At 37.7% G+C, this 23,346-nt stretch overlaps 1 protein-coding gene across 8 annotated transcripts in view; it reads left to right on the forward strand.

The window, feature by feature from the left end:
- Window positions 1-7,903: 7,903 nt before the first annotated feature.
- The window catches only part of phldb2b (pleckstrin homology-like domain, family B, member 2b), a 313,692-nt gene continuing 298,249 nt past the window's right edge, over window positions 7,904-23,346 (forward strand). For 2 of the 8 annotated variants that reach the window (XM_051926503.1, XM_051926505.1), the window contains exon 1: window positions 7,908-8,139. In XM_051926503.1, the coding sequence (XP_051782463.1) occupies window positions 8,107-8,139 (33 nt within the window). In that variant the 5' untranslated portion in view covers window positions 7,908-8,106. Of the gene's footprint in view, window positions 8,140-23,346 lie in introns of all 8 variants that reach the window. The other 6 variants (XM_028799479.2, XM_051926507.1, XM_051926504.1 and 3 more) reach the window with 5 other exon arrangements.

Genomic DNA, 23,346 nt, shown 5'->3' on the forward strand with positions numbered 1-23,346 from the left:
ATAAAATAATTGACAAGCAGGGCTATTTTATGTATTAGTTAGCCACCTAGTAAAACTTTTAAAATAAATCTGTGTTAACATGTATCTGTAAAATGGCAAAATATGTGAAAGTTAATTCCAGGCTGAAAAATAAAAATAAATCTGAGAACAGAATGTTTTGACAGCTTATCCTTTGTGAGGTGTCAAGAAAAATAACTGGCTAATTAGCTTGGTCTTAGTTATTTAAATAATTTGTAGCGCAATGCAGTCATTCTTTTGCTTTTTTTGGACATTATGCTTTTTTGTCTCCTATATTAATATCCGCTTGACTTTTGCCTTCTGCTGTGACCTCCTCACTACAAGTGTGAAGGTTCTTGCTTTTTGGATCCTTCTCTGTTTAGTGACTTTCTTGGCAAGTTTCAACTACAAAGGTCAGGCAATTTACATTCCTTTCAGTGTCTGCACTGTGCAGATGTCTGCAGTAATCGCTGTGTTGGCACTTGATTGAACCTTTAAAAAATACGACGGAATGCATAGTATCAGGGTAGCTCTATAATCCAACAGACGTGAAGGTGTGATTAAAACTATGCAGCATTTGTGATTTTTTATATATTGAAAACTTATTTCATGTTCTCATGTAATCATATCCTCTTTACTGGCAAACAATTGTGATGTAGCAAAAAATACCTACCTGTTAGTTATCTGTTTCTTATCAATCAATATGTCACTCTTATTTTATGGCCAGACCTGCTGAAGTTAGTAGAAAGGTCAGAAATACTCAAATAGCTGTTCTTTAAAACTGTGGTGTGCAGAAGGGCATCTCTGAAAACACAACAATTTGGACTAAGCAGATTGGCTACAGCAACAGAAAACCTCCACGGGATACATTTTACGGGATGTCTTTCATATGGATTGCTACAGCAAGGCAGCACAAGTTAACAAAGTTAGATTACAAAACAATTTAAGACAAGGTAAATAAAAGGAAAATACTGAGACATTTGGAAAAGCCTTAAAATATCTTGGCAACAGAAGAGTACCTAATTGATAGTAATAAGTTTAGATGATACATAAGAGTGAGAATTGACATGTATTTTTTATGTTAAAATACTTGTCTAAATCATTTACATTACACAGGAATAAATGTTTTCATAGGACTTGTTTTTATGAGATGTTTGCACTGAGCATTTAAGGAACTATGTTTTTTACAGCATTTCTCTCTTGTTTTTCTTTTTTATTTTATTTCCCACCCATCTGCATTAATTCCATCAATTCATTTTGTGGTATTGCCTATCAATAATTAAAGCTAGTACTAAAAACCGAAAAGTAAGTCTGATCACTTTTCTTCCTTTTTCTTTTTGTTGTTCATTCCTTTAAGTTCTATAGTTTTTACTATGGCACTGAAAATCCATGTCCTGGAACTAAATGCTCTGAATTTCATGATAGTACAAAGGAAGATGCTATATTTTTGCAGTCAATGGTGTTCTTCCTTATTTCTATGGACTTCAATAACTATTGACTCTAAATTGACTTAGAACATGTGATTTAGTTAAAAAAAAGCAGCCCAACATCCAAAGCCTTCGTGTAAAAATGTAATCTCCCAGTAATCTCTTTCTGCAATTCATGGTCCACCTGTCTGTAGTGGGTTGAGTCATTCTTATTGCTAAACTCTTGTAGTAGAATCCACCAGGTTTCAGGCTCACATTCAACAACACTGAAGAAGTCAGCTAACAAAGTCCACACATCTGCATTCCATGATATGTAAAGTGCTTTAAGATGTAGTTCACCATGAAAGGTGCTGTATAAAACGATACATTATTTTGCTTTAGTATCCTTTCAGCTGTATTTTAAATATGTAAGAGGTCTTTATTAAATTAAGCCATCAGAGCTATATGGTGTGGAGTATAAGTTGGGTTTACTGTGATGAGAGATGTCTACATAGACTTTTACTTTACTTATAAAAGAATTGCCAAGGCAGACTTTTAAACATCTTACTGTGACTCTGTCAAGCTCTAGATAAACAGTGGAGTGTTGAGAATAAATTTCTTGAATATATGTGTCTAGGATACAAAAATACATAAAAGCAGAGAGTGTCATGCTGGTATGTAGTCACACACAAGGTGTCTAGCACACTTTGGCAGGCTATTGACATATTCTTTATTTCCACTTTTGCAGCATATTATCACCTCAGGAGTTTGACTCTTCCTAAAGAATCATAGTGTATAAGCTATAAACCTTTTTCAGCACCTTCCCAGAGAGGTGTATATTAAAGAAAGGGTATACCAGTTTATTACATAATGACTTAATTAAACTTACATAAATGTATACAGCATTTGACATGAATGGAAATATTTTTTTGGAAATGACCAGAGAATTTCCTGTAACCTCCTACCTTTAATTTTCTTCACCTACCCTTACCTCATACCAACCCAAAAGCTCAGCACCCTTTCCTACTTTGTTCTCCGTTCTGTTGCATAGGCTGTTCCATGCCAGCTCTGAAGTATACCAATGGTTAGATTGGGTAGCCCAAGATTTTCTGGACATATTAACACAAATGAAATTCCATCTTTCAGCCACTAAGTAAAGCACTGTTATATGACTACTAAAAACTGTTTGATCTTCACAATATATGCAGACAATAAAAGGGAGTAAATATATTTTATGTTTGTCTAAACCCACAATCAATCTCTCGAACATAGACACCATGGAACTGAACTGTAAACCATATGTACTGTGGACAGGTAATACAGAAAAAGAGGGCAGTTAACGTACATACATAAGAGTGTTCTCCCTGGAATAGTATTTTAATTTTTTTACTAAGAATATTTGTACTCCAGGGCACTTTGCTGGGTGTGTGAACTTACCTCTCGGTCTTATTTGTGGTTTATCTGAGCTTCTTGAGGATTAATTACACTAAGTACTCTCAAACATAAGTGCCTTTGATTGCAAGTGCTTTGCTGGCTCTTTAGATGGGAGTGGAGAGGAAATTTTGACAGAACTGCTGTCTGGACTTCTCCAGGTAAACAGTTAGGACCTTCCTTACTTCCAGACTTTGTGCCAAGTATTTCCAATCAGCAAAGAGGAGGGTACTGAAGCCTTAACCCTTTGCAGTCGTATTTAATTTTCAACGTCACGCTACATTAGTCGTAATTAATTATTGAAAAAACGCCAATAATTACAGCAGTTTTTTTTTTCAAGCATGTAGGAATAACAGGCCACTTTTCTCGACCAGGCGACTGTGCAAATCGGTCAGAAACTTGCAGGGCCACCAGCAGTGGCCTGACGACCTATAGCGCACTTTTTACTAAGGCCAGTTTTCTGGCCTAACGACCGCAAAGGGTTAAGAAATTTCTATTGTGGTTGTCCTTGAGACAGACAGATAGACAATCTTTAGTGCCCTCTCATCTTAATACATAATTCACCTGCCTCCTCACTCACTCACTCACTCACTCACTCACTCACTCACTCACTCACTCACTCACTCACTCACTCACTCACTCACTCACTCACTCACTCACTCACTCACTCACTCACGTCCGTCCGAAGCCAAACGCGCAGTCGCCTTCTGCGCACGTCCGAAGCCAAATGCACAGTCACCTTCTGTGCAGCTGCCCGAAAAACCTTACGAGACTAACATCCAACCCCAACATCGCGGCGGGCGGCGGATTTACGGCCGCAAAAATTCAGAGAAAGGCGACTTCGATTAAAGCTCTAGAGGCCTGAAAGGCGATTTCGACTACAGCTTGAGGCCTAATTACGTATTCTGATTCAATTACGCATTCATTCAATACACCTATATCAGGTTTGTGGTGCTTATACTTATTACTATTCCATATTGTACTGGAACATTCATCATTCAATATTACACTATAGGCCTGGAAAATTCATCAATTAACAGCACAAGCCTGTACAGTAATGAGTAAAGCGGACTACATTCATTACAAAACAACTTATTCGTTACTTATCATTTGTTCTTCATACACTGCTGACACAAACTCGTGCCCGTTTCATCTTACGTTGTTGAAACGGGCTCTTTGTCTAGTGTTAAATAAACTTACATCCCAATGCATTCGTCATTAAGCTAGCGGAGCAACCAGTGTCAATATATATACATTGTAGCAAAGTAGCAGGTCAAGTCCAGAAGTGAATAGAGAAAAGGAGCCAGGAAGGCATTTCATGGATCATAAAAAAATGTAAATGGAAGGACTATCATAAGTATGTTCTAGGTACAGTATGCTAGATATAACAGATGCAGTGGAAGTGGAAGTATTTATTCCAGAGTCTTAGAAACTGAACTGTGCCAAAGGAGGCTAAAGGATAATTTTGCGGAAGCCACTCAGTCTGATAGGTGGTAGCAGGGAGGCCCATTTGGTTATTTATGCACCCCTGCTTCCTTTTATCATGAACAAGCTACCTGGATTTGTCTGCTTCATTAAAGAAAAGTTAGACATATTAGTTTCTATGTGGCATTAATGACTCCAATAGTGGTTTTGAGGATAAATCCAGAAGTGATTTTGTGCTGGGACTTAAAAGCCAGTTCTGATCCAAGTCTTAATGAGTTTAGACAAAACTCAAAAGGTAGGAGAAATAATGGTTATAGGAGGAGGAGGAGGATCTGTGAAAGAAATATGGGAAGTGAGAAAAAGAAGTTCTTTTGCGGTACTGAGATACAGTATGGGCTAGTCCTATCCTTTAATTAATCTGGCACTTACTCCTGGTGTTAACTCCTTCCTTTTTGCTTATTTATAACAAAGCCACATTTCCTATATCAGTGGCATTCATTCTGGTTTTAATTACAACTAGAGAGCAAACCCTTTATTCTGTACATACTGTGTATACATAGATTCATACACTATATACTTATTTGTGTGTGAAACATATGAATAGTTACTATACATTTACATTACATTTACATATATTTATTTGGCTGACGCCTTTATTCAAGGAGACTTACAACATTTATGGTACAACTGGTTACATTTCTTTTGGTTTTCCAATTGGAGTACAGGCAGGTCAGGTGACCTGCTCATGGCCACACAGTGTCAGTAGGAAGATTTGAACCCAGTTCAATACTTTATCAAAAGAATGCACTACTTTGATATTGAAAATGTAGTTATTCTCTGTGAGACAGATGTTCAAATGCACCATGGTATGAGTCGCTGTTTGTTAGATGGGTAGCAGCAATGCAGTGCTAGGGAGCTGGAAAATAATGCAGCTCTTTGTGATTGCTCATTTAGCTTTCTGGCCTCGCTTTTCTATAATTTTCCCCCTAGCTTTATCTGTCAAGGTCCACCAGTGGTCAGATTCAAAAAGGTCACAAATTTCCCTTTGGCTTTAACTCAGCTGTCATTTTTACTTTCTGACTGACTTTTGTCAGAAAGTACTGTACTGAAAATCTTGTCTCATATACCCTCTGGGATTGTTGTTTACTTTAACAGGCTTTAAAATGTTTGTTTAATTTTTGTTTATTTATCATGTAGTGGATCTTGTACTGTAATTTCTAACATTAATTCACCATTTTATTTGCATTGTTAATGCTTTGTGAAGATGTTTATATAGAGAGTTTGAATGGAAACAAAAACACAGACATGTGCATCCTCTCACCCCATCCCATCATGAGTGAGTGTCCACTTGGGTCAACACGTCATGAGCTGCTGGGTGATTTCAGTTTTATTGCTCCATCTGTTTTCACACAGAGACAGTACTAGTGACACTGCATACAAAGAGAACACTTCCAAGTCCCTGTAACTGGCAGATGTAATACAGTGACATGGAAATCCTTCCAGACCCTTGAGGACCTGACAAGGGTCCCACTTCTCAGACAAACAATAGGCCCTCTTTCCTAAGGATTACCTTGGTATGCTGAGTTTCAGGTGGATTAGGCGGCAAAAATGTTTAAGCCAGTGGGGGGAGGTGTGATGGGGGTTCATTAGTTGAACAGGTTCCCACCTTGTGGCAAGCAGGGCTTTGCTGGCCATTATAGGTTTAAGCAGTGAAGGCATTCAATAAATTTAATGTAACATGGGCTTTTTGGGTTATCATTTTTATGCAGATGATACTCAGCTCTACTTCAATGTTAAAAGTGGAACTTCATCAGAGCTTTCTCAGCTCACAACCTGCCTTAGTGAAATTAAAACCTGGATGGAGCAGAACTCTTTAAAATTAAATTGCAATAAAACTGAACTCCTGCAAATTGGGACTAAAATGCAACTTAATAAAATGAGCTCCTTCCCAGTCCATCTTGGCAGTGATCTCATCAGACCTGCCTCTACTGTAAAAAATCTTGGTGTCATTTTTGACTCCTCCCTCACTTATTCCGCCCACATAAATCACATTAAGAAACTTTCTTACTTTCACCTCCGTAACATATCCCGTGTTCGCTCCTTCCTCTCCTTCTCTAATGCTGAGAAACTTGTCCATGCTTTTATCACATCCCGCATCGATTATTGTAATTCCCTACTGGCAGGTGCCCCTTCTAATCTTATATCACAGCTCCAGCTTATTCAAAACTCAGCTGCAAGAGTCCTTACTCGAACCAGCAGCAGCGAGCACATCACACCCATCCTGCTCCGCCTTCACTGGCTCCCTGTGTCCTACAGAATCGAATATAAAATCCTACTAATAACCTACAAAGCTTTAAATAACCTCGCGCCAAACTACATCAGTGACCTTCTCCATCACTATGTGCCTGCCCGCCCACTAAGGTCCTCTGATTCTGGTAATCTTGTTGTGCCCGTCACTAATCTACACTCCATGGGTGACAGGGCCTTCAGCTGTATAGCGCCCAGACTCTGGAATGACCTACCAAAATTAATCAGGTCAGCTGACTCCATGAATTCTTTTAAAAAACAACTCAAAACTCATCTGTTCAGGAAGGCTTTTAGCTCTACTTGACTTTATTACCTTTCTCTCAGTTTACTTCTCTGTCAAGATGCTCATGTAACCTGTATGTGTGTGCGAGACCATCAATTATGTTGTCTGTTTTTTTTTTTCAGAATTTACTGTCTTAATCTTCTTTGTTTATTTATCTGGTTTGTACAATGCTATATACTGTATATTCTGCCGTTCTTTATTTATTCTGTAAGTGCCTTGAGCATGGGAAAGGCGCTATATAAATAAAATGTATTATTATTATTATTATTATTATTATTATTATTATTATTATTTATTATTATTATTATTATTATTATTCCCACTGCAGCATTCTGAATCGATGGGGTCATTCATTGGTATGTGATTCAAATAAATCATGTTTTAAGATGTTAATAAATAAACATTGCTTGGCTAATATTTGAAGTGAGATTGTTACAAACTGATTACTTGATAAAGTTAGAGAATTTTAAAGTGAAACTAAGGACAGTATATGAGTGACAGGCAGGTTAAAATATATCGACATGGGGCGTGGATGAAGTTACCTGCCACTCCAACACATCATTGATGATAACAACGAGCGATATAAAGAGCTCCATCCCATTGAAAATAGCGCCGTCCGATCGGAAAATCCTCTTCTAAAACAAAAGAGTCCCCAACGGTTTATTTTATTTCTTCAATATCCTTCCTGCGGCTGTCAGTGTTTCTAGCTTCCAAATGTTACATGTTATCTATAATTATGTTTTCGATTGTTAACTAGCAGCGAAGGGCATAAAGAGAAACGACACTTAAAAAAAACTAATCTCATTAATGCAAAGTGGAAAAACTTCCCTTTAACACCTCCTCGATAAGGACGTTTCGTGGATCTCCTCGACGGAAACTGGACTTCAGCCATTGCCTTCAGACAGCACGCAACCTGGAGCGCCTTACAGCTGTTTCGCATTCCTAAGAAACGCTTGAGGGCAGCGCGGGCAAACACACGCAAACAAGTGCTTGAGCGAGCCCGAGCGCGCGCGCACGCGAGTTTGGGACACAGAGAAGGAGTGCGAGAGAGTGAGAGAGAGAGAGAGAGAGAGAGAGAGAGAGAGAGAGAGAGTGGGCTGCCAACATCTGGAGGACGGGAATGCTCTTCTGATACGGACAAGGCAAGAGCTCCAATCTTTGGGAAAACTTCCAGGAATTTGGCTGCTGGCTCACAGACGGCCGGGGCAGGAATTTCTTTTTGTGGTTTTGCGGCAGGGTGAAGGCGCGTTTCAGAAAATGACTGGGGAAGAAAAGAGCACACCGTCGCCGGTAAGTGAAGGATAACGAAAGCTGTCATCAGCTAAAGAGACAGCAGCATTATTATTTGATGTATTGAGTGTATATATGTGTATATGTGTGTATGTTTTTGAGTAACATCTTTGTTGGCGACGCAAATAAGTTAACTTTCTAAGAGGCATTAGCAAGAAACAAACTGCTAAGTGATCTTTATTGTTACTAATCTTGTCGTATTGTGTATTACGGTTTGTATAAAAAATGGAGTGTAAATTCTAAAGATTTTAATTCGACTTGAAAATTTCAGTTCAAAGTCCTTTACTAAAAGTTTCGCTTAAACTGTATGCAAGCTTTTAGTCTGATCCTACAGAATCTGCTATTGCACAGACACAGCATGACACCCCAGAGTCCAGTTTACGCAACTAGAAATAGAAAGAAGGGAGTGCTTCAGGCTACTATAAAACTTAAATTGAACTGAACATCATCTGTTTCTACTGTAGATAAACTTTGTGTGTACCATGGTAATATAGTAACCTCTTACGATTTTGAATTACATCCATCGTCGAACCGCTTAATCTAATTCATGTCCTCCGGTTCAGAAGTCAACGGCGAAGACCAACTCAAGCGCTAGATGCTTTTAGTGCATACCCGTAAAGGGTTGGTTTAGCGTCTCCAGTTAACCTAACCTGCATGTCATCCGACTGTGGAAGAAAAACCAGAGTAGTCTGAGGGGAAAAAAGCCAGTGAGGGATAGTGCTTAGCACATTAGCGTTGAGCACAAGGCAGGAATCAAGTCTCCATTCCATCGTAGATTACACCAAAGCACATACGTACGCTCAGCTATATCAAAGCAATTTACAGTTGCCTGTGAACTGCTTTGGAACGTTTTTTTTGGTGAAAAAGTAGTTCCTGAAGGGGAATAAAATGGGAATAGCTTATAAAATCCACAAATGTTGTACCTGGACGAGAATTTGAACCCAGTTGTGAAGCTCTGGAGAAATTACCATTATGTGTTTTTTTATTAAAGAAAGGGGGCGGGGTGAGGCCGGGTATGGGTGGCTTGTATAGGTTTGGGGAGGTGGAATTAGGGAATGAATAAAAACAAATGTGAGATGCAAATACCCAGGCCGGAGACTGAGCAGACACGTGTCACATGAAAATATTTACATTTACCACATTTCATTAGCAGTTTAGGAAACATAAAGATCAGGTTCAGTATTTTACTAGACTTCAAACATCATGATGTACAAAAGAAGTAGACAGAATAAAATCATTCAGGTCACGATACCTTGAGGTCAAACGAATTGGAATGCTACTAGGCAAAAAAAAAGTCAAATCACCAATAACATATGTCTTAGACACGTTGAAGGAAAACCAGAGTAGAAAAAAATCATTTCTCCATTTACAACACACAGGTAAGTACAGCAATGCTAAAGAAAACAAGAAGCTTGAATATATATCCATTCAGTAATAATTTTAAAGTGATCAAACAATTAATTTTAAGAAATAAGAATAGATAAATATGCTTTTAAAACAATCTAGGGACGCAATGCTGCCTAGCACACACACATAACAACTCTACTACAAAAATGTGCCACAGCTTACCTTCCTAAATAATAAAAGCCAGCCATGTTCCTAACAAAATATTCTTGTAAAAATTCAAATTCATTTACTTTCATTAATTAAATACATGAAGTCAAAATACTTAAAGCTAATGTAAATTGGCGTAATCTGTATGTTTAGGGTCACCAGGGATGCTCTCCTAGAACCATAAGGCAGAGAGAAGAAACCAATCATGGATAGTTTACCAGCCCATCACATCAATTAACCTACAACATTATTACTTCTACCACATCTTCTTCAGCTGCTATTTCTACTACTCATAATACATTTTTATTGGACCCTGCAATGGATTAGCAGTTCATCCAGAGTTTGTTTCTGACTTGTACCTGGTGCTGCCACTGCAAGGACAGACATTGGCTCCTTGCAACCCAAAAAAAGTGCATCAAGCTGGTACAAAGCTAGTCTGCATGCTCGTTTCACACTAAAAAGAAATAAGTCCAGTACATCTTTCTTTGAGTTTTGGTTTCAGCATTCAACTATATGTTGTTTTTAAGTACACTTATATTGCTATATTGTGTGCCCGTTAATTCAAGTGATTCTTTTATTTGCAGTAGAGTATGGACATGTCAACTGGGCTGTAAGTCACTCTTACTATTAAGTAGTATTGATTTATAATCAATTTGCAGTTATTTATATAATAACTGGTACTACTATATTGTTGCTATTGTTAAAAAAAAAAGAGAATGGAGTTAGTGATGTGAAATCATAAGAGCTTTATGAACTAGACAATAAAGAGCATCTAAGAGTGACACTGTTCCCCACTAATTGTAAAGTACATTGGGAGGCATGCAATATGTAATCATTTTGATCTCATCACATCAGCAGACACACAAGTAAAAGGTCCTCAACCATTGCAGGATTTAAGGTGCACTGGAGGTAACAAAGGAACCCACAAGATTCAACCATACATCTGACAACCAGCAATCCTTTCTTTTTCAAGCAGGGGATTCAGTCCTTCATCGTTTTTCAATTGACCTAAATGCATCCCTTTAATGTGATATCATATCATATACTTTTAGCTCCTGGGACTTGGATTCAAATTGTGGAGGTTGTTTGTGTGGGTTTGATTCTGCCAACATCTCCAAAATATGGGTATGGGGAACTGTCAACTCTAAATTTGTCTACTATAAATCCATCCTGGTTTTATTTCTACCTTACATCAGAAGCTTGCAGGTTAAGCTACAGTACGGCTACCCTATAAAAGAAGAAATAGTTTCATTAAAATGGGTGGATGTGACCTTTTATTACAGTTGTATTATTGTAATTAATTGATCTAGATATCCCATCAGTTATCATTTTTAACTTTTCTTCATTTTCCTGCAAAATGCTAACATATACAGTGTAAAGTAAACATACCACTAAACAGTAATCATTCTGGTTTATATTATATCTTTTATGAGATGCTCATGCACACATGCTTTCTTTCAATATTATGACAGAAATGCTGCACATACAGTACACTATAATGACAGGATAACCCTGTGACAGATGCCGGTATTTTGCGACTGCCTTACAATTGTGGGTATTTTGCTGTCAAGTCCAGCCACAAATAAACTTTGAAGCTCACTGTTTGATAACCATCTGAACTTCCCTGTTGCTTCCGTTACTTCTATTGTTGCTTTGTATCAGTATCTCCCCTCATGTTTTTTTTTATTTATTTGTAGAATATGGAATTTCTTGAGATAAACTTTTTAAACATTTTTTTGAAATGTTGTTTTTGTAAAATAGAGCAACAACAGAACCCTAAATGAGGGTTATGCAGTCTATTTATCGGAGGGTAACTTTCATTGATGATAAATATATGATTGTACAGCTCTGACTAAGTAGTTTGTATGTTTCTACACTGTGAATTGTAACAATACATAGTTTTTACTTGGTAATACAGAGTGCACTTTACATTAAAGACATCTTAAAACAAAGCAGCAACTGCAGAATTTTTTTTAATGTTTGGAACACTATATTTATAAAATCAAAGTGAGCCAAAAAACTTTTTTGTACAGTTAGGACCAGCTGCAGGTCACACCGCCTACACTTGCCTCTATTAGAGCCAAACCTCTCTTTTTTTTTACTGTTCTCCACTGCTAATTACATGCCTGACATACTGGTTTCGCTGACTAGCATGACATGAAATATTGACTTCGGAATCAGGTATATCAAAAAGTTAAAATAAACCAAATTATGCTTTCTACGCACATAATGAGGAACAGCATGTTGGTGCAGTGAGTACCACCTCCTTAGAGTAGCATTTGCATTTTAGGTTGTTTGATAACTCTAAATTGTCCCCTTATGTGTGAGAGAGTGATATCCCATCCAGGGTTGTTTCCTGCCTTGCAACCAGACCTGCCCTTAACTCTGAATTAGACCAGGCATGTTACAATGGAGGATGGATGAGCAACATTTATACAAAAACTAGATTTAGTATTACTCTATCTATCTATCTATCTATCTATCTATCTATCTATCTATCTATCTATCTATCTATCTATCTATCTATCTATCTATCTATCTATCTATCTATCTATCTATCTAAAAGAGAACACACATAAACACAATCATTGTTCATTGCATTGTTGCCAATACTTCTCTTAGATTAAACACATATCATTTTACTGTACAATTTTATCCCATTGTAGACAAACTGTTCCACAATGCCAATATTAAACACATACTCATATCTATCATCCATGTTAATGTTGCTAAAGCATACAACAGCTTCTCAAAAATTGGAGGTAACCCCATACAACAATAGCAATATTTAACATAGCTATCATTTTCAAATCAGCAGCCCTGGGGACAAGGCAGGAAACACCAGACAGGGCAGAGTGCCAGTCAATCATAAGGATCTTGCTCAAACACAGGCCAGCTAAACGTTGTCATTAATATAACCTGTACATGTTTGGGAATGTGGGAGGAAAATCTTATGCAGACACAGGGAGAATGTCCAGCCTCTACATGCAAGATGAGCAGGTGGGATTTGAACACAGGATGTAGGAATCAGTTTCACTAACCACTGTGCTGCTATGCCACTGTATAGCTATAAATACTGTATTTACTGTTTATACAGTGCCTTCAGAAAGTATCTGGACTTCTTCACTTTACACATTTTGTTTTGTTGAAGCATAATGTTAAAATCATTTGAAGTCAATTGTATACTTATCAAGAAACACTCAGTGCCACAGAATGGCGAAGAAAAAACAATATTTAAGAAAATGTAATATATATAAAATACACATTGACTAAAAGACTAAGACAAATATTAACTTAGCACTTTATTAAGGCACCTTTGGGAGCAATTGTGTCCTGAAATCTTTTTGGGTGTGTTATGACAAGCTTTGAACACCTGGATTTTGGGATTTTCTGTCTTTCTTCTCTGCAGATCCTCTCATACGCTATCAGATTGGATGGAGACTGCCAGTGGACAGTATTTTCAGGCTTCCCCAAAGATGTTCATTGGGTTAAAGTATGGGCTTAAGCTGGGCCACACAAGAACATTCAAAGATTTGAGCCAAAACCACTCTTGTGTTGTATCTGCTTTGTACTTAGGGTCATTGTCATGTTGGAAGGTGATCCAGTCTGAGGTCCAAAGCTGTCAAGAATAGGTTTTCATGAAGGGTATCTTTACTTAGCTCCTTTCAGCTTTACCTCTAGTCTGACTATTCTCTAACTCCCTTCCCCTGAAAAACAACCCCACGGCATGATGCTTCCACTACCATACTTCACCGTTGAAATGATATTGTGCAGGTGATTAGTGGTACCTGGTTTTCTCTTGACATTTAGAAATTAGGCCAAAAAGTTCATTGTTGGTTTTAACAGATCAGATAATCTTGTTTCTCATATTCTGTGAGTCATTTAGATGCCTATTATTTAGGTTCAAACTGTAGCCCAGATTAGTGGAGAGTTGCAGCAGTGTTTGTCCTTCTGGAAGTTTTCTCCATTTCTACACAGGTTCTTTGGAGGTCATCCAGAGTGACCACTGTGGTCTTGGTCACCTCACTTACCAGGGCCCCCTTTTCTCCTTGTTGCTTAGTTTGTCAGATTGGCCAGCTCTAGGAAGAGTTGTGGTTGTTCCAAATTATTCCATTTAGTGATTGTGGAGGTTACTTCTGGAAATCTTCAATGCTGCAGAATTTTTTGTAGCATTTCCCTGTATCTGTGCCTCTGCATAATCTATTCTCTGAGCTCTTCAGGCTATTCCTTCAACCGCATGGAGTTTTTGCTCAGATACACATTGTCAACTGGGACCTTTTATAGACCAGCATGTGCCTCTCCCAATCATGTGCAATTAACTGAATGAAGCATAGATGGATTCCAAACATAGTGTAGAAACATTTCAACAATGACCATTAGAATGGTATGTATCTGAACCAAATTTCAGGTTTCAAAGCAAAGTGTCTAAATACTTGTGTCAATATGATATTTTAAATGTCCTGTTTTTGCTTTGTCATTCAGGGGTATTTGGTGTTGTTTAATGAGGAAAAAAATCATTAAATTTATTTTAGCACAAGGCATTAGCCTGCAACATAAGAAAATTTGAGAATATTGAAGGGGTCTGAATACTGAATACTGAAGACTTTGTATACATATGTATTCATAGGTCTGAATCACAATCTGATTACTTGGATGGTTACCTACCAGTTAACTCCTGTGGTTGGTCAGCCTGTCGGCAAAGATTTGCCACATCCTATCAGTTGCGAGAAGCAAATCATAGATACAGTACCTGTCAAATAATACAAAGAGTACATTATATGTGTTTCACCCTAATTTGGGCTTATCAGGTGTACGCACCCTTGCTTCCTCCTTTGGGGATCGAACCATGGATTACAACGCCTAAGGTGAAGTTAGGTAACCATCCAAATAATTGTATTGCGATTTAGACTTATGAATGTAATACTCTAATCTTTTCCCTGTCAGGTAAGCGAACCTGCCACTGTGGCGCAAATGTCATAGGCATCGTCTCAGGTGATAACATCCCCATAAGGGGAAGCAAAGGTGCATACACCTGATGAACCCCAATTAGGGAGAAACACGTGTTGTGTACTCTTTATATTATTTGGTAGGTACAGTATCATATACATATATATAAATATATAAATATACTTTTTTTTGTAGTGAGAGTGTGGAAATGTTACAGCACTTGAACTAAATAGAAGTGACAGACGAGCAGAGAAAAAACAAAAAGTAACACATAAGAAAAGGTGAAAGGAAATTTCCAGTGGTTGGGAGACTGACTTTAAGCCATCAATTTCCCATACATTCTCTCTCTCTCTCCTTTCTTCCTGTTTCTATTTCTGTTTCATCAGGCCTCTAACTTCCTCCTGAGTTTTTGGGGCTTGTCCTCAATTCTGCTTCTAACTTTGCACTCAGTGAAATAATGGCAATAAGATAGCATTAAGCCATGTCTGGGAGTCACTTCCAGTCATGCTTTGTAATCACTTCTGGGGTCAAGGAGTGGTCTCTCATTTGCTCCAGTGCACACTAGGCTAGAATTCCCTCTAGTGGCCTCTGGTTCTTCCACACCGCACAGCTTTATAAAGCCATTTTCCTGTTATGGGGAACACACAGTCTCTCATGTTCCTATGCCAGGAGATATTTCTACTTCAGTTAATTTTTCTCAAAAGCCAAACTTTCTTACTTAGATACAGATGAGTCATCTGTCTCCTAACACCCTGTGATAAAATCATCTGCTGCTGCCCAAGTTGCGGCTCCTTCCTTAGTCAATGCCTCTGCCTAGTGGCTTTCCAGGTCACCTAGTCCAACTGCAGGGAAAAGCAATGCCTGGTGGTAGCTTTCCTTGTCTTTCCATCTCATCCACAATCCTGCCCACATACAGTTCCATTTCTTACTGATATATACTGTATGTGTTTGTATGTGTGCGTGCAAGTATATATCTATAGTATATGCATATTTGTATTACTTTCTCTCTCCCTAAAAGTGTAGTGCATAGGTGGTGGTTCATATCATCTCAAATCTCAACTATGAGTCATGGTTTTTCTAAATACATTTTTGGGAGATCTCTTTTCTGCACCTTCATACTCATTACACAGAAGTTCAACTGGACTAAGATGTGATGATTGGGAAGACAACTACATTTATTTAATGTATTGTTCTTGGAATCATTCCAGGACCTTTCTAGACTTGTGTTTTGGAACACTATTATCCTGTGGAAAAACCCTGCTGGGTTATTTCCAGCATTGTGCTTGAAACTCCCAGGATAGGCGTGACCCTAAACTGAATGAATTTGGTTGGCCAATGAGTGGATGGATGGTTTTGAGAAACTTTTAATATGCTGAATTTGTATAACTTGTGTTTTTGTACTGTTTGTTTCTGAATATGAAATGTAAAAATCAATAGATTTATATTATATATATATACAGTAATCCCTCGCTATATCGCGCTTCGCCTTTCGCGGCTTCACTCTATCGCGGATTTTATATGTAAGCATATTTAAATATATATCGCGGATTTTTTGCTGGATCGCGGATTTCTGCGGACAATGGGTCTTTTAATTTCTGGTACATGCTTCCTCAGTTGGTTTGCCCAGTTGATTTCATACATGGGATGCTATTGGCAGATGGCTGAGAAGCTACCCAACTTACTTTTCTCTCTCTCTCTCTTGCGCTGACTTTCTCTGATCCTGACTAGGGGGTGTGAGCAGGGGGGCTGTTCGCACACCTAGACAATAGGGACGCTAGTCTAAAAATGCTAAAAGATTATCTTCACGTTGCTACCTTCTGTGCAGCTGCTTCCTGATACTTAAAATTTCGAAGGGCATGTATTGATTTTTGATATTTGTTTTTCTCTGTCTGTCTCTCTCTCTCTCTCTCTCTCTCTCTCTCTCTTTGTCTGCTCCTGACGGAGGGGGTGTGAGCTGCCGCCTTCAACAGCTTTGTGCCGCAGTGCTTTGCATACTTAAAAGCCAAACAGCCCTATTGATTTGTTTGCTTTCCTATCTCTTTCTGACAGTCTCTGCTCCTGACGCACACTCCTTTGAAGAGGAAGATATGTTTGCATTCTTTTAATTGTGAGACGGAACTGTCATCTCTGTCTTGTCATGGAGCACAGTTGAAACTTTTGAAAAAGAGACAAATGTTTGTTTGCACTGTTTGAATAACGTTCCTGTCTCTCTACAACCTCCTGTGTTTCTGCGCAAATCTGTGACCCAAGCATGACAATATAAAAATAACCATATAAACATATGGTTTCTACTTCGCGGATTTTCTTATTTCGCGGGTGGCTCTGGAACGCAACCCCCGCGATGGAGGAGGGATTACTATATATATATATATATATATATATATATATATATATATATATATATATATATATATATATATATATATATATATAATATGTTGGTGTGCCATGAACATACACCAAAACACCAAACACTAAGGATCTATGAACTCTAAGGGGCCTATATTTACACTTGTCTATGTATGCTAACCACTGGTATCTAGTAATTTCTATCTGTTTATTCAGTACACCTCCTTCTCTTGTGCTGCTAACTTCCAACCATCAGGTCCACCTGCTCCATATTCAGAGAACCATGGATAAAGCCAGTCTTTTATTTCAACTCTTCTGAGGCTACTCCTCCCTGTTTGTAATTACAGGGTTACCAGGTCATGCTTTAAAAAAAGAAAGACTGGCCTTTAGGTCACAGTACCATCTTGCATCACCTGACTCTATTATTCCCCTGAAGCCTAGCCATCAGTAACAATTCTCCTGGGCTGCTTGACATCTTTAATCAAATCCGTGGAACTATGCACCCTTCTGTTGGCTTAGAGGATATTATCAAAGCTCCTGTAGGAGATTTTGTAGTGCACCTTAGAGTTCTGCCAAAAAAACATTGTCCTAGCATGAGACCAGTGTCCACCTGTGGTCATCTAGCCATCGTCCTCAGTATTTCCATTCCACAAGTGACTTCTTTCTCAGTCTCTCTCGCTCTCTGTTAAGGTTGTCTCCTTTCCAAAACTGGACGCCTGCACTGAAGGTCTTCACTTCAACCTTGGGGTTTGAACACCAATGATAGTGTAAATATTGTATGTTTAATTCTTCACAGAATAAACCAAACCAAGGCACATTTCCAATACCCAATCATTTTGATAGAAGAGATAAAAAAAATCCTTCATAATGGAAATGTAATCAATTTATTTTTAAAAGTAAGCCATTGCTTGCCTTTTCAATGGAGGAAGCAATTTTTGTCTGTTTCTAAGGAAAGAATTTATAGAAAATGTTTTTTGCTTTGTTAAGCTACTTTTATAGTAACAATGAGCTTTTATTTTCAAAATTTTTGCTTTCCCTTGCAACAAATTATTAACTTGCACTGCAGAATTCCTTCATTGACATTGTGCCAAGGAATTCATAAATAACCATTACATTAACATAATAATGCTTACTTGAGGCATGTGAGCTTTGGCTGATGCCAACTAAATAGGGTTTTGATAGGCTTTCTGGCAGTGTGTCATGGGATTTTTGTTCATTTACAGTGGAAAAGAAATGTTGTAAGTCAGAAAAGGATAAAATGCATCTTTTACAGAATCTAATATTATGTAGATAATTTCTTAACAACCTACTTGCATTAAGCAACTTTTATGTAAAGTTATTCAGAAATGATGTGCTTGACTTTTGCTTCACCACTATTGGTCTGTTCAGACACACATAATAAAATAGTGAATGAGGCGGGGTGATTTATATACCCTTCTTGGCCTTACCAAGTCAGTGCAAGCTGAGAGAGCCATACAAATATCCTTTGTCTGTTTGCAATTTGTTAATGATTACTAACACATTTCCATTCTGTGGAAACCTTTGTCCTGCAAGCTACTTTAAACATACTATCAACAGAGGAAAAAATTTGCTCACCTGTTTTCATTTATATTTCTTTTAAAAAGTGCCAGAAGTGTTTTTTTCATTGAACTGTTTAGAGAATTCTTAGAAATGTATAAATGTATAATAAAAGTTATTTTAACATTTTGTTGTTATATTTATTGCTATTGTGTTAATTTATAGTTATTGGTTTTAGCTATTTTTTTGTTTTGCATAAAGACAATGGTGCTCCTACGCCAGGGACAAATGGTCCTCTTTGTAGGACTATATGCAGTTATATTGGGCTTGCACTTGAAATATTCATTGTCAATAAAAAGCATTTTACTCAGACTAAAAACTTTCACTTATAAACACTTTTACTACTGAAAAGAAGGTTATTACTTCTCAGTTTCTTTGACATAAGGCTAATGTCTCAGTTACCATAAGAAATTCTATCTATAACTGCAGTTATACGTCATTGATACTCTTTTATACAAGTTAATAATTTAATTTTTATTTCTTGCAATTAACCCCCCTGGATCACCATAATATGTGCAGTAATTTTTATTAAAGGTGTTGCAGTTAATGTGCATTGCTGTTTCTGAGCTCTAGAGCCCAGTCACTGCATGTGTGTAGTTTGGATAATCTACCTGTGTCTGCACTGGGTTTTCTTTGTGTACTGTGGTTTTACTCCCTCATCCTGTAGGCCCTAATTTTCAGAACAGGTTTCTGTAATTCTTATTATATCATAATTATGTGCAACTACATATAAATCCAACTCTCCTATTTCATTCTTTATATCTCTAACATTAAGATAGATAGATAGATAGATAGATAGATAGATAGATAGATAGATAGATAGATAGATAGATAGATAGATAGATAGATAGATAGATAGATAGATAGATAGATAGATAGATAGATAGATAGATAGTTTAAATGCTTATTCTAAAAAGTTATTGATTACATCCTGCTAGGTTTTGAAAAAGTTTTGTACTTGTTCTCTCTAAGAGAGAATTTAATTTTTTCCAATTTCAAGTAGTATATAACATCAGTTACCCACTGACTTAAAATAGGTGAGTTAGGATTCTTCTAGTTGAGCAAGATAAGTCTATGTGCCAATAGTAGTAAAGGCAATTACAGTTTGTTGTCCTTCTCCACTTTAAGCATCTGGAAGTACCCCAAACACAGCTGTTAGTGGATTAGGAGAGATTGTGACACCAAGGCTGTTTGAAAGGCATTTAAAGATTTTTGTCCAGAATTATGTTAATTTGGTGCTGGCCCAAAACATATGGCCCAATGAGGCTGGAACTTGATTGCAACATTCGCAGGTTGGATCTTGCCCTGGAAACATTTTGGACTATTTTAAATGAGACAGACGTGCTTGGTATATAATTTTAAATTGAATAATTGTATGCTTTGCAAATATGGAGCGCGAGTGAATTCTGTGCATTGCTACCTTCCACTCCTTTTCTGAGATGTTGAGTGAGACATCCTTTTCCCACTGTACTCTTGAATCTTTGAAAGAGAGGGACTGTCAAATGTTTTTATATATAGTGTGGTATAAAGCTCTCTATAGCGCCTCATTGAACCCACCAGACAGATGTCCAGGACACATGTTTAAAATCACCAAGAATAATATCTTTAATATTCTTAAATACAGTGCACAAAGCACCGCACTCTCCACAATTCTCCAATAATACAAATCAATAATAATCAATAATCAATAATCACACTCCTCCAACTCCCAGCAGCTTCGTTACACACCCTCCCAACTCCGGCTCAATCTGCTGGAGTTTCCCAGAGTCCTTTTAAAGTCCATGACCCAGAAGTATTCCTTCTCCGGGTCAAATGCCTTCTTCAAGTATCCCGGAAGTACTGCAGGCTTCTGTCCACGTGACCCCAAAGTGCTTCCAGGTTGACGTAACCGTAATAATCCCCGGGTTATTGGTGAGCTCCCCCTGGCGGCACCCCCGGCACCCAAACGGGCTGAAGAGACGGACTCCATGTCCCATGCTGCCCTGCAGGAATCCGAGGAACCATTTCCGTCCAGGGGAGGTGCCATCTAGCGTCCCGGGGGATGTAGTGTCCTGAACATGCTGCTTTTCTTCCTTTCCTCTGATAAGGGACGTCCAGGCCAGGCTGAAACGCCTGCTGTCCATCACAATAGCTAGGACATTGGAGAGTACCTTAACATCATTATTCAGAAGTGAAATTGGTCTGTATGATGCAAATTGTAATAAGTCCTTATTCTGCTTAGGTAAGGTGGTAATTAATGCTTGGCGAAAAGTTTGAGGTAGAATTTTATTGTCTCTGTTTTCTGTAAATGTTGCTAATAAAAGAGGAGCTAGCTTAATTGAGAATTTGTATTAAATTCAGCAGGGTAGCCATCAGGGACCGCTGCTTTCCTACTCTGAAGTGAGTTTATAGCATCTAGTAATTCTGATAGTGCCAGAGGTTTATCCAGTTCCTCTGCATTGATAGTATCTATTTGTGGTATCTGTAATGCATCCAGAAATGCATTAGATTGTGTGTTGTCTTCTTTGAACTCAGTAGAAATAGTATTATTAATTAGCCTTACTACTTCACTGAGAATCACATGATATTTTATACTAGCTACTAGTACAATGAAAACATAAGTGGAGGTGAATTAGTAACATAATGCAGGATTTACCATCAGATAGGCTTTTTAATGTAAGTTTTACTATGTGAAAATACAATATAAATCCATGCTTTAGCAAAACTGCTTAATTTAGTTCAGAGCTGTGGACGCTGGAGCCTGTCTAGGCAGCAATAAGAGCAAGAGAGCAGATGTATCACAGTGCTCACTCAAACAAGACAAGTTGTCAGTTAATGTAACACACATGTCTTTTCAAACTGAAAAGAAAACCAGAGTATGAGGAGAAAATCCACTCAGAATAAGAATACATTAGTTAGCATTCCAGCACAAGGTAAAGCATTGAACTTACTATGCTGGAGCTGTGAGGCAGCAGGACAGACTAAATAGTAATACACCTCTACATCCATTATCAAACTCATTTACTTCAATTCAGACTTGAAGGGATGTGGAGCCTGTCCTGCCTCCATTGGACACAAGACCAGAACACTAGTTCACTAAAGGCAGGACACTACTCAATCAAAGGGAATATTCATCCACTCCCAAAAATACATTGAAACAATTTAGAACTGGTACTGAATCTAAAGTACATGCCTTTTAGTTGTGGAAGTACCTTGAGGGCATTCATGAGAGACATGAGAAGATCATGCAAATTCCACATACACAGTGCTGGGGTAAAATTTAAAACCTACAACTCTGGAATGTGAAGCAGTAGCACTTGCCTCAGCATAGTAGTTTTTTCTTTTTGACCCTAAACCTCCTCATAAAATCAAATCATTCCTAGAGCAGGGAAATGAAGAACAAGTTAGTGTAGGACTTTAGCTATGTTATTTTTGACTTTGACTACTGGTCATTTATTTTCTTCAAGACATTCTTAACTTGCTTCATTTACGACATCAATTGGTTAATGGAAAATTGAGTTTTAAAAGACATTTCCCCCAACTTAAATCTCTTTAGCAAAATTTAAAAAAAGTTACAATTAACTTCACATGGCATCCTATCATAGTATCAAATTTTACATATGTGGCCCTTCTGTGTGTGACATAACTAATGGCTTCAGCCATTGTACTGTACCTTATTATTGTTCAGTAATCATTCTTGTAGGTCATTCTTTACCAAACTAAACTGTAGACTTCCACTTTTGCTGCTGCTTTTAGTTCCACTCAATTACTCATTAAATGGCCAGTCATAGGATTTAACTAATAACTTACTTTAACTCATTGCTTCTATTTAAAAGTTTTTGTTGGTATATGAATGTTTATAGTTTTATTGTTATTCTGGAAAATCCACATCTTTCCTTTTTGTTTGAGTGGTTGTTGCCATTTTGTGCTTTTTCCTTGGCTAAGGCTATGTTGTTTACATTAACATAAAATAAAACCTTGTGCTCACTGTCGTGCACCTTTGATTCAAATAAATGATAGAACATTTTGCTGTAATGTAAGTTTGGGATAGTGAATCTATTCCTGTATAATCACAAAACACATTTGCATCACACATGGGACCAATACATAGTCATTCATCAAACTAACACACAAGCATTTGATGTGTAGGAGAAAAAAAACTCACTGAGATACAGGGAAGATGTGCAAACGCCACAAAGGCTGTGCATATACAGGAGAAGATTCACATTTAGTCTGCTGTGAGGCAGCAGTGATAACAATTGTACACTGTGCCTATTTTAGATTAGAAAGACCACAAAAAAGTTTATATATCTGAAACTGGTTGATGCCTTTCAGAGACAGAGTATGTATGTTGGTAGTCTGCGTCACCTGGTCCGCCTACAGTACCATTGTTCAAGGAAAACAATCAAAGATCTTAAGTCTTTACAGGATATAACACATGCTGGTCATCTAGAAAATCACCTATATTTAAAAAAAGAAGGTCTGTTAAAACATTTTACTAAAACTCAAATAACACACACAGCAATTTGTTTTCCGACAAACATCAGCAATTCTCCAAACCCACCTTTTCTTTTGCGGGAAGCATTCGGCATAAGGCAGAAACTAATCCAAGATGGAATATTTAATTCACACAATCATGCAAACATGTAACGGGATAGTTTGAAGAGCCAGACAATCTAATAGGCATGTATTTAGGACGTGGAAGGAGTTCAGCGTCTCCAGAAGACACCCCCACCCCTCCCCATGAAAATGGGTAACAGCATGCAAACCTCTAAAAAGACGGTGACAATAATGCAATGA

This window comes from Erpetoichthys calabaricus, chromosome 4 (genome assembly GCF_900747795.2).
Source record: "Erpetoichthys calabaricus chromosome 4, fErpCal1.3, whole genome shotgun sequence".
NCBI classification, from domain to species: Eukaryota; Metazoa; Chordata; class Cladistia; order Polypteriformes; family Polypteridae; genus Erpetoichthys; species Erpetoichthys calabaricus.